Here is a 13,198-nt window from a genome sequence, read left to right on the forward strand (position 1 = left end):
CAGCATGGCGGACACGCAAGATGAATTGCAGCGTATGGCACTGCTTCCACACCTCTTGGGAATCGTGTTCTTTAACCGCACGCACTTCTCCTCCCCGGCTACTGATAAAAATGGGTGCTGTGCTCTCTTATTCTGTGGTGCGGTATTGCATACGTGATTTTTATTAGTCACATTTTCACTGAACCTCTCCTGAATGCAGGCCAGCGACGCAGCAAAATGGCCTCAGCATTCACTGCTGGACCACTGCACCATGACTTTTATCATTCAGAAGTTGTTTAGCTGGGAGTTACACTCAAAGCAAAGTATTGTACACATGTTTACACATTAACACTAACAGGTACTTCCTGTACTACAAGAAGGAGCTCTCTCTTAATTTACATTTATTTAGCAGATGCTTTTCACCAAAGCAACTTATTCTCCATGTTCTGCAGCAGGGTGATTTTTACAATGACAGTTCAGGGCAGGTACCTTGGTCAACAGTTCTAGAGTAGGTGATGGGATACAAACTCTAGAGCGCTCAGACCAGAGCCAACGGCTCTAACCACTGCGCTACCGGGGGTGGAGGGATCTCACGGTTAAGAGTTCACATGCCGGGGTTTGTAATCATTTCCCCTGCTGCTCATATTTGAATCAGGAATGGCTGCTAAAGTTGATACGGCAAAATCTCAAATGCCCTTTTGTTTGTGGGCTACGTGGAGATCCCAATTCACTGCCATGTCCCAATGTCACCTGCATGTGAAAGAACACAATGGTCTCTGGGACTGACCCACTGGAAGATGTGCTGGGTAGGGTCCTCCTCAGGGCCGCCCCAGAAGGGTTCAGGTCGTACGCCAGGTGTCCTTGCAACTCCCCAAGGGAGAAATTGGGGCCCACGTTGGTCACGACCGGGGCTGCGGGGAGAGAGCGCAGTGACAAATCCGTGTGAGGTAGCAGAAGCAACGCGAAAGCGGGCAGGTAACGGTGGCCGCGTCAGATCGGCACAAACACGTACAGTAATGCACAGTGACACCCACGCATAGTACACGACAGTCACCAGCACGGCACATGACACATGCCATTGACTCATGGGTACAGGTCTGTATAAGCATACACACACACTGTTTCGTCCAGTTAGGATGCACACAATACTCTGCACCACAGACATAAATAACTGTACACATTCATTAAGACATTAACACAAACACTACAAAAGTGAACGTGGGGCACCTTCTCGTTTCCCGGTGTAACAGTGTTTCTGCGTGCGTGCGTGTGTGTGTGTGTGTGTGTGTGTGTGCATGTCAAAGTGAATGCACGTGTCTGCAGAGTGTCTGTGTGTCTATGCGCGTGTGTGGGTGTAAACAACTATTACAACAGAGAAAGCCGTGGACACCCGCTGCGCCGGCCTGCCACCATCACTATGAGGATGAGGTTGGGGGTGTTTCCCACCATGAAGGCATGCAGGGGCACAACACGGGTCCACGCAGCCATACTGTGTCTCAGCGCTTACCTACCGCCCTCCTCACGTTACCACTAATGTGCTCCGTGGCCATGCCCATTACTGGCCACATGGTAAAGTGGACAGGGATGCTGCATTAACCCTTGCTATGCGCTGTCTAGAAAGAAGACAGTGAGAACAATGGCCCGTCTGTTATTGGAGGTAGTTAAAGTTCCTAAAGGGCACCTAGGACTGTTCAGCTGTTCTGGTACTTCACCCTAGTGCTGACACTTGATTTATGGCATTAAATGTGTGTTAAAAGCTGATGCACTGAAATCAATGTCGGGCAGAAATTTCTGCGACACGTACACATATTTTATTATAAGGCTGACTGAAACGGTAATTTAATTCTGTTTTTCTGTGGAACGATCCTCGGAGTTCTTCAACGGGAAGGCGTTGTGATTGATTTGGGCTATCAATCTCACTGTCTTCCTCTGCATGTAAAACATTGAAAAAGACAATGCGCTCCTAAGTGATCTTCCTCCTACCCTTAAATAAAACAAAGCAATCAAGGACACCAGAAAGATCATTAGAAATGTGAGATAAAGTCTTTTCCATAGTTCTTGAGGAATACTCAAGATACAAAATGGTAAAACATTAATGAGCATAGTCCTAATTATTAGAAATTACTGGGTTACTGTGACTTCTTAGGGTTTCTACAATAGTACAGAGCATGGTGAGCTGGGCCCAATTCTAGCTAGTGTAAATGTAAATGAAAGAGCCTAAGAAACATGTGGATTTGCACTGTAAATGAGACATAAAAAAATAATTGTCACTTGCGCAATATCACATATTTGGCAACAAGAGACTGGTATTTTTGCATTTCAGATCTCACTTTTAATGAATGGAGTATATCAGCAAAGGTTCACTCTTAATGCAGCCTGTGAGCATACACTTTTACAGTGTTACTGTATAATCCATTATGTCTGGATGTGCAGTAGATCGTTGGCATTTACACCCAGCTATAGCATTTTATAATCCCACAAAAAATACAGAATTCTCAATGTCTTCTTCAGAGACAGACATTATACAGATTGGTCATTATATAACACTGTAGTAAAATTTGTCACTTTGACCTTTAATAACTACACCACATATTTTGAAATGTAAATAATAAAAAGACCATTAGAGAAAGCATGTTATGAAGTATTTTCCTTCCTGACACATTTAAATGTAAACAAGGTTAAAATCAGAAGGGTACTGTGTAATGTAAAAGCGCATGAAAATTATTCAGAATGCTCTTACTTCTGGAGACTTGCACCAGCTCCATTACACTAAAAACTCCTGATGTGACAAAGCATTCCTTAAATTCAGGCGAATCTACAAGAGACAAAAATTGTACATTAGTACTTGAAAAATTGTATGTTAATTACAATTGTACAATTGTACTGTACATTATACAGTATTACAGGAACACAAAATCATACATTCACCATGACTACATTTTCTCAATGGATAGTTGCAGATATCACAATTTTACAAGAAAAGATGTCAGAAATACAAAAGTATGTAGGAGTTACTTGATGACTGATCTTTGTAGACATGGTGTATGGTTAAAATACAGCACTGTGCAAAAGTTTTAGGCACTTGGTTGAGGAAAATAGCTGTAAAGTGAGAATGCTTCTAAAATGATGCTATTAATCAAGAAACTTCCTACAAAGCTTAGTAACCATCTATCGTCAACAACCGCTTGTCCCAAGCGGGGTCACGGTGGACTTGGCCGGGTCCCGCTCTCTGGTGAATTTGGGGGTCCACTCCTGCTTGGGGTGCCTTCCGTTGGACTGGCGTCCTGTCCTGGGTGTGTCCCCTCCATTTTGCCGCGACCCCGCTCAGGACAAGCGGTCTCAGACATTGTGTGTGCGTGCACTTTCTTTCTTTAACAACATACAAAACCCTTACTGTAATACTGTAACTTTTTGCTAAAGGAATGCTTGGAAATCTAAAAAATGCTCTTCTCATTGACACTAATGCAGAAGACATTAAATAACCCACACACACTGACTGAGACCTCTTGTCCTAAGCAGGATCGCGGCAAACCGGAGCCTAACTCGGCAACACAGGGCGTATGGCTGGAGGGGGAGGGGACACACCCGGGACGGGACGCCAGTCCGTCACAAGGCACCTCAAGCGGGACCTGGCCAAACCCGGTGCGCCATCGCACCCCCACATATTAAATAGCTGTCTAAAACAAATATTTTTGTGAAACAGATCTAAGCGCCTAAGACTTTTGCACAGTACTGTATATACTGCAAACTGAGAGTCTGTATTGTTAAAATATGTAATATAATTTAGAATTTAGATGCAGAGAAAGTACAGCCTACACTGCCTACATTTTTCTTTAAGGACACATTTGTACATATTTCCAGTAGTTCAAGGCAACTGGCATTAAATAAGAGGTATTGCTTTGTCCACAGGTAAGAGCTGTGGATAATTTCATTACAGTCATGACAATATTTCTCCGTTCTTTTATATGAATTCCATTCCAAAACTCACAAAGTTCTGTCCACACTGTTAAACAATAGCAGAGGTCACTGAATGTTAATATCGGAAAAAAATTGACTTGACATGGAGAAAATCTACAAGACGTTGTTTACTCTGAACTCTTTAAAGCTTTAAAGAAAGAAAAGGTTCCTGTTCCTGTTATACATATTGGTCAGATAGCAATCTTATCGAGAGTGAATTAAAAGTAATGCGAACCACAAAGGCATATTATACAGGTAAGGACATACAAATGATATTATGCAGACAGTCATAACTGCAACTAACATTATACCAGTTCTAAAAAATTAACGTAGAACAATCACATTACTCAATCTCCCTTGATCATACACTCATATCTTTGAGTGCATGATCTCTATAAAATGGAATTAACAGATTAAACGGCTGTTCTGTCAATCATAGAGTTATTTGAAAAGGTTACTTGACCTTGTCAGAAAATTTATGAGGGAAATACATCTACACCTTCTGGCTCTTTCATTTCATTCCGTCGCTAAACTTCCAGACCTGTACAACCTGCCATCATGGCCTTGGGACCAAATGACACTCTGTGCTGGCAGAACTAAGACACACATGGCAGAATGGAAATGATGTAAATCTCTGAGCAATACCTACTTAGCAGCCTACTAAAACACTCTTTGCTTTCCACCCTGCAGCCTTTTTTCAGATGTGTTGAATGTAGGAACATCCATCCGAAAAAATTTAATTTTTCTGCTTAAAACCCCTAGAATTTCTGTCTTTCCACCTCACCTCCATCTAGTCACTGTACCATGTTACTCAAAAGAGATGGATTTGCATCAAGCTTCACAGACAGTCCTGTGGTGTGAACCCTGACCCTGTAAATCAAGGGCATCTACCCAAACCACCTTTCCTGCATTACCACTTCTCTTAATCCTTGCGTTTCCTCTGGTTCCCTTCTGCATTTAAGAAGACACGTTACATGTCTCCTCAAAAAACGTCTATAACCGCCCACTTCAGATCTTATGTCATTCCTAAACAATTCCTAAATGTACACCTAAATGCCACAACTTTTATTGGCTGGCAAGTTCTAGTATGAAGAGCTCAGTTTGGGATTGTATTACAGTTTATTTTTTGGGTGAACAGTTAGTTCTGTCCAAAATCCCATTTTACATTTTGACTAAAAATATAAACTGTGTTGGAGAACAAAAGTCACTAGAAGTCAACCTGTTGATGTGATAGTTTTGTAACTCAAATTCCCATTTCCTTGGCTCACTGACATGAAGGCTGCAGAATTCTATGAAAGCTGTATTTTCCCTTAGGGGTGGAAAATTTATAAAGCTACAGGGCTCTTTTCAGCACACATGAAGCAGAATCTGGCTACGAACAATCAGTGCTGACAAAGTCAATGCCTTTCTTTGGGTGTGCTTTCACAGTAATGGGCTCTAGCTTGCCACGCAAGTGCAGACAGACCAGCCAAACACGACAGCATTAGCTTTTGCAGCAGTCAGATGTGGTTGACGTACACTGCATGATCAAATTACAGGAAGGGGTTTAATTCAACAGTTTGGAGACTGATTATTCCATCTTCGACAGATTTCATTTTGAGATAAAGGTGGTGAAAGAATACGTGTAGGTAAATAAGGCATTGTGAAAGCACATGGAAAATGCTGCGGGGAATGAACGACAGCTTGACTCTGGAGTTTGCCTGAGTAACATCAGCAAAGCACAGGGCTGCAGAACTTAGAGTCATGATTTTAGTGAAACATTTACATAGGAATCTGTGCTGTGAAAACCATTATTAGTGACAGCGGAAAATGTAAACATGCAACAAAATTGCTTTGGTCTATTACCTGTGGTAGGAGCTCTGCTGTCCTCCTGATCCGAGCCAATACCCGTCTGCGGGCTGCCACTTTGCTCTGACTCTACAAAGAACGGAGACAGAAAAGTCAACAAATAGGCAGTCATAAAACACCTATACCTCAGCAAATGACTAAACTGTTACAAATCCTTACAGTCCCATCTGAAGATCCATAAATTCACAATTTAAGGTCTATCTCTGTTACTGTGGTTGGAAACTGCACAGCTCAACTGAAATAACGGACTTCAAGGACAACAAAAGCATTTTTAAATGACAATCTAAAGTTCACCGTTCGAGTAAGAGAAATTTACAGTATACACAATAGTTGGATATTTTTTTGTAAGTACATGGGTAAAGAGAAAAAAGGCCCCTTTAGGTGTCCCAAAATGCACGGTGCCCACAGTCATATATGAATATATTCTTCATATTTGTCACGCACCCGGGAACAAGCCAGGGAGCCGCACCTAAGTCCACTCAGGAAGACCGAGCATAAAAGGGCTCCGTGTTCACACTCGGGCGCGGATTCTTGCAATCACCTCGTGCTTTGCAGTCTCAGCGATCTTGCCATTAGTGCCTTGCCTGTTTTCTGTTCTTGAACTTTGCCTGTTCTCCTCGACCACGTCTCGGATTACCCGGTTTATGACGTTCGCACCTCTCAGACCTTCGCCTGTCCCCGACCTTGATTTCGCCTTGTCCCTGGAACCTGGTTGCTTGAATAAAGCTCACCCGCACTTGGGTCCTCCACTTACCTGTCTCCAGTGTTCGTCCCAGACAGTATTACCATAACATTTGGTACTTTACAACTTTCGGGAAAATTTAAGTACAGAATTAAGTTTTTCAGGATACGAAGATGGAGAGGAAGAGTAACAAAATGGTCTTAGGGCTGTAAAGTCAAATGTTCTTCAAAAGGTCTCGATCAATATGTGAAATGAGTTACAGGCACTTCATGAAAGGCTTCACTACTTTAAAAATGAACAAATTGGACATATTTGAGAAGAGCTATTGAGAAACACTTCACTTGTGTAATTTCACATTACTCATTGATTTGGCCAGCAAAACATAGCCTAATCCAAATGATATGAGCTGTGCTGGCACAGCACTTGAGCTGTACTGCCAAATTTACTCTGGATAGAACTTATAAAGCACCACAGTGACAGATGAACGAAATACAGTGACAAAGCCAAGCTAATTTAAATGCCCTTATTTTCCTGCCGTACACGCGTCTGGAGACACAAATCAAACTCAGCAACAATGACAGAAAACAGAATTTTGATAAATGTCAGTTTGCTTCATGGGATTGCAAAAGTTAAAGGGAAACAAAATTAAATTAAAGACTTGAAAAATGAATGGGGATCTCCAGACAGAACTATAATGTATTAAAACCACAGAGGCACATTCCCAGTAAAAGTGCTGCCAATAGCAGAAAGTGGGTACATGAGCCTCCCACAGCATATCTACAGTCTGGCACAGGCTTCGCGTGTATGTCTTGCACAACAGGCTGCATCTCTACATCCACTTTTGCTGCTAGTTTCCTTTAAAAAACATTCTTTCCTTTTCCTGTCTTTAGCACGCCTGGGAAGATACAGAAAGACACATCTTGAACTGCTTTGTCTTCAGTTTTTTAGGGCCATTAAATGGTTATAGACTATGGATTTCAGTAGGGGAGCAGTAAACAGAGCTTTGAACAGAGATGAAATGAGATTTGTTTCTTGTTAGGAGTAAAGGCCAGCAAGGGTGAGAATTTGGCACAGGAGACTGTTGAGCCAAGTCTAGAGATGCAAAACTTTACTTCAGGCTTTAACTGGTTCCATTGTTCTTCAGCTGGTGTAACAATGAAATGAATTAAAAAGAAGCAGCCTTTCGTAGTCATGTTTCCACTTTGGCTAAGAGGACCAGCGCCAGCAACACTAAGAAAACCTATTCCAGTTGTTTGTCATCTCTTCCCTGGTCTGTGATGTAAAAACGAAGCCTTTCCCATCAGCAACAGTGCTGTTTCCTGGGCAGACAGCCGTCAGAAAGAATCCCTGGCAGAGAGAAAGGTGGTGTGGTGGGGAACTGGCACATGAAGAGCTCAGCAAATCCCAGTTCTCAACTACAGACCTGTTCCTTTACTGCCAAGGTGGTCTTGTCTGCACAAATAAAGCAAAGTATGGGCCAAGGTGAAAAGTGTCAGTTGCTGTGAGAAATCCTGGAGTGCTTCTCCCTTTCTTTATCATAACATAAACCAGGGGTGCTGGTTTCCTGAAACTGAGGAGAAACGCTTTCTCTCGGTGTAGTCATGCTGCAGCTACAATGCGGCATCAATTTTCCTGTTTTATACTGGGCCGCCTATTTTAGGCAACTGGCAGCAAAGCTCACAATCGGGCATTTCCCTCTAAGATAGCATTTAAAAAAAAAATTATTTGTTATATCTGACCCATCTGTTTTGCTCCTGCTCTGTAGAGGAATGTGTGGAGCGCTGCCCAGATTTCCCCAAACACATACACCTGAGCTCTGAAGAATGAGACAAAGCTGCAGAACTTCCAGGAAACACAGTGATAACGCAATCCGGACATTCGAAGGAGACAGTCCTCCTTCTTGCCACCTTCTCTCCTCCTCCGTTTTTCAAAAATTTTCCCTTCTATTTGGTCAGAAATCAGTGATTATAAATTAATGTCTATCTTCGCTCAGAATTCCATTTCACTCAGAGCTACTGTAAATACGTTCCTTGTTATCCTGAGTGTCGTTGTTGCTGTTTTGTTCTTCCAGCTAAGGTTTGATGAACACCACTGGAGGGGTTATTACTTTTTGGCAGACATTTCATGCGCTGAGGACAGGACGGTTGGCAGCCATTTTAGGTTTCTCTTTCTCCCCTGTCTCTCTCGCTCTTTCTGATTCTCTCTCTCTCTCTCTCTCGCTCTATCTTGCCTGGAGCAAGAATGCACTAAGTAAAACTAGCCCTGTAGACGTGCCAACGTTCTTCTGGTGCCAAGTAACCCCCTACAGATGAGAGATGAAAGGAGGCCGAAAGAGAGAGGCAGAGAAGTGCCAGCTAAAAGTTGGCAGGCAGAGAGTGAGAGACGGAGAAAGTAGGAGAAGGTTTGCCACGAAAATGACCTAATGAGAAAGACATTCCAAGTGGAGTAACGGAGGATTTCAAGAAACTACCAGCTAAATAACAGCTGAGAAAATCTGCAAAAGCACAGGGAGCTGCGTGTGGCTTCTTTCTGCACAGGCTTATTTGCGTGGCACTTCTGTGCACGGTGACCCCTTTCTCATCATTGATCCCTGAGATCTCAGAGGATACGTGTTCAGTAGAGTCCTTATCCAGCTGCAGGTATTTTCAGTATTTTTTTAAGCTGGTCATTTTGCTCGATGCCTCTGACTGGAAACTCATCCCATTTAGAACTGCATGCAGCATCAAGCAGTGGCATTTGCCCATCTCTGAACATCTTACTCTGCGCAAAGACTTGTTTCATGAGTTATTTTTTTACCTTCATTAGTTGTGTGCTGAACTGTGACAACATCAAGACTATGCAGCTTGGTGCCATCACCTCTTTAGCGGACAACTGGTTGTATTGGGGTTAGAGCTGCTCCCTTTGGCTCCAAAGGTTGCATATTCAAACCTCCTTTCCAGCTGTAGTACCCTTGATCAATGTACTTACCCAAAATTGCTCCAGTAAAATTATCTGGATGTGAAAGTAGGTAAATAGATTAAAGCTGCTTTAGAGAAGAGCATCTGGCAAAATTTTTTTCATTTACTTTTATTTTAAAATCACGAAATAATGATTGTTACCTAGGATTGAAAATGAATGAACAAAGGTTTTTTACAGCTTTTTCTTTTAATACTGAGACCATCTAACAATCTATTTCCAAGTATAGCACATATTACCCTGCGATGGACTGGCATCTTGCCCAGGGTGTTTCCCTCATAGCCTAGCGCACAGTGATTCCAGGATAGGCTCTGGATGCCGTGACCTTGACAAAAATAAGCAGTTATCGACACGGTGTGTGTGAATGAATAAGTATGTGAATTCATACTACGTACAATTCCATATTATCTATATATTTTGTTATCTAGATGACCGCCATTCCCATGCTGGAAAATTACAAACTTTTAATAATTAAGACTAATGTAATTTGTATGCTTACATGTTAACATGCCTATTTTTCCTACAATTTGAGTACAGAAAGATCAATTGCTTTTAAGTCAATTCAGGCTCATTACATAGCCAGACAGTACAGAAGCTGAGTATGGTACTTTCAGTAAAATCAGCCTCTGTTTTTTATAGACAGACAAAATTCCCCTTCAAAACAGTGTGAATATTTAAACCAAACCCAAAATTTGACAGGGACCAAAACCTTTCATGTCAATTAATTTGGGAGATGCACAAACTGACCAGCTTAGAATCTGAAAGCAGTCAAGAAAAAAAAGAACTTCAAAGGTGATCACTACCCATGATAGTAAGGCACTTATAAACAACTTACTCTTTTATACATACATACACAAACACATTTTCAGAACCGCTTGTCCCAGACGGGGTTGCAGGGAACCGGAGCCTACCCGGTAACACAGGGTGCAAGGCCAGAGGGGGAGGGAACACACCCAGGACGGGACGCCAGTCCGTCGCAAGGCACCCCAAGTGGGACTTGAACCCCAGACCTACCGGAGAGCAGGACTGTGGTCCAACCCACTGCACCACTGTACCACCACACCCCTTCTCTTTTATACTATGGGAATAACTTGGTTTGAATCAATGACATTTTCACTTTAAACCATCCAATCTAACTGTCCTTATGAGCTTCACACGAAAAGGAACCAAAGCAAGAAAGTAACAGTGGGCAATGATGGATCACTTCTACGTGACAGGATCTCTAAAGTGTCAACTACCCCTCTACTTTAACATTCCTGATGATTTCTTGAACTTCATGTCTTCACACTGATTTTGGAGACAGTTTCAGTCAATGTGGTAGAACATGGTACAACATGGGTAAGATGACTGGAAGAGGTAATAATGAGACAAGGTAATAATGAGAGTGCAGTTACTGCTTGCCTCTAACACACTGCTTTAAAGAGCCCCATTTGTTTGTAACAGTGAGCTTTTCTTGCCATCTCTGTGGTGTGTGATACTGTTGTGTCGAGCTGGCAGTGGACAAGGTCACAGTGATGGACACAGCAGGTCGTTGGGGACTGTTAGGTCAGGTTAAGAGGAATAGTTCGGGAAGACGACTTTTTTTAATTATTATTATTATTATTATTATTGGGGTAGCCTAGGGAAGCCTTGGGAAGCCTTGGGTAGCCTGGGGGGGGGCGGTGGGTTCGGCTAGTGCCCACTGTGTGGCGAGTCTGGGGTTCAAGCCCTGCTAGGGGTGCCTTGCGGTGAACTGGTGCCCTGTCCTGGGTGTGTCCCCTCCCCCTTTGGCCTTGTGCCCTGTGTTGCTGTGTAGGGCTCCAGCTCACCATGACCCTGCTCAAGACAAGCAGTTGATGATGATGGATGAATTATTATTATTAGGGTATTATTTAAGGATTTGGGGGCGCGGTGGTGGAGTGGCGCAGTGGGTTGGACCGGGTCCTGCTCTCCGGTGGGTCTGGGGTTCGAGTCCCGCTTGGGGTGCCTTGCAGCGGACTGGCGGCCAGTCCTGGGTGTGTCCCCCCGCTGCCTGGCCTTACACCCTCTGTTGCCGGGTAGGCTCCGGTTCCCCGCGACCCCATATGGGATACGCAGTTCAGAAAGTGTGTGTGTGTGTATTTAAGCTTTGCTTAACATTCCTGTACTGAGCTTGCCTGTGCCAAAAGCCAAACCAATATCTCGTTCCTGGTGCACATCATAACACACCAAACATTTTTACCCATCACCTCTTTTCTTTGCCATCCATATTTTTCCACTTGACATTGTCTCCCTCCATCACTTCAGTTCACTTCAATTTTTCTGTGAAATTCGTGACATGCTTTCATGCACAGGTAAGCAATGAAAGTGAACAAAGCATGGATGATACACACATTCACAAACAAGTAATTTGCCTATCCCCCTGTCCTTTCTCAAAACACATGTGTTTTATGACACTACCCCTCTTCAAGCGACACAAGAGCTACACCCCTGCATAAAGCTGAATGACAAATTAATCTCTACCTACCTATCCACTTTGACTCTTTCTTCATCAGCATCCTCTTTTTGCTCTCATCCTTCTATCTATGAAGCCCCTCTAAGCCACAGAGATCAACCCATCAACCTCCCTTTCCAATTAACATTTAGAGAGCAGTTAACGGCAGGGAGGGGGGAGCTTTGCTGGGTAAATTAAAAACAGCAGTAGTTAATGACCTGTGGGGAATTTGATTCACAAGGAAACTCTGACTAGCCTGGCATAGGTTCTACTCAGCATCTTAGCATGGTTAAATTTAGTACGTTTAGCTCATTCGTTTAAATGCTGGAGTCCGCAGCTTAAGTGCCACACCGAGCTTTTTTTCTGAATGGGGTTTAATTTGGTGTTTACTATAGCGGATAATGGGCAAACACAATGTTTATCAATTTCAGGTTAACGGTTTATAAAGCCTGGGGTCCACCGCAAGCCTGCATGCATGAATCACTTTGATGTTACGGGAGATGAGCTTCAGAAACAGTGCACACAGTTTAAGAGTGCCTCCACTTTTAATTCATTCAGAAAATCTGCTGACCAAGGGGGACTCAGAAAGGTACTGCAGCGATAGCTTTAAAGTAATATACCACTTTTATGTTCCAGCGCAAGAATGTCCTATATAGCACAAAGTCTGAAACAAAGTGAGAAACTTCCAGACAGATTTCAGACTACAGTGCACTGCACGCTTAGACATTAAGTTGACTCAAAATCCATGCCGTGATTTATGGTGTGATGAAAAACTTCCAAGAAAAAATTAAAAAAACTTGCATGACCGATGGCAAGGTGCCAAGCAACAGCTACTTCCCATAACACATTTCTGATTACCTGTAATGAAATCGTCTAATATACGTTTAAACGAAGAGCAATGTCCATATTTGAAATGTATAATTAGGCTCATCTCCTAGATGTTCCCACTGAAGCTACAAGAACTGGGATTTTACGAGGAGTTTCATTGAATTAGGGCCCTAATTCAGCTTACAATGCATTTATTCATATTTACGAGATCCGAGTTTGGATTTCGTACACCTCCCGACAGCTGAGGAACGCAAGAAATGTACTTTTATATTGATTTACCTTCATTCTTACATTTATTTCTGTCCTACTTTAGCATAAATGGGCATCAGCTTTTATTACATTTTTTACCACTGAAACGAATACTAATTACAACTTTGACCTTGAGAGACGTTTCTCAGCAACGGATTACCTTCATAAGGCTGGGGAAAACGACGCGTTTTTTTGGAACTCAAGGAAGGTGAGAGATCGGTACACGGAAAGACACATGAATGATTTAC

General features: G+C 42.7%; 1 protein-coding gene across 4 annotated transcripts in view; it reads right to left on the reverse strand.

Annotated features, from left to right (window-relative positions):
- Nucleotides 1-13,198, reverse strand: part of LOC108940004 (nuclear factor 1 C-type-like) — a 105,921-nt gene that overhangs the window by 33,241 nt on the left and 59,482 nt on the right. For 3 of the 4 annotated variants that reach the window (XM_018761746.2, XM_018761739.2, XM_018761756.2), the window contains exons 3-5: nucleotides 5,782-5,853; nucleotides 2,720-2,794; nucleotides 767-890 (exon numbers count right to left, since the gene is read on the reverse strand). In XM_018761746.2, the coding sequence (XP_018617262.1) occupies nucleotides 767-890; nucleotides 2,720-2,794; nucleotides 5,782-5,853 (271 nt within the window). Of the gene's footprint in view, nucleotides 1-766; nucleotides 891-1,264; nucleotides 1,593-2,719; nucleotides 2,795-5,781; nucleotides 5,854-13,198 lie in introns of those variants that run through there. The other variant, XM_029249881.1, reaches the window with a different exon arrangement.

This window comes from Scleropages formosus, chromosome 2 (genome assembly GCF_900964775.1).
Source record: "Scleropages formosus chromosome 2, fSclFor1.1, whole genome shotgun sequence".
Lineage (NCBI taxonomy): Eukaryota > Metazoa > Chordata > Actinopteri > Osteoglossiformes > Osteoglossidae > Scleropages > Scleropages formosus.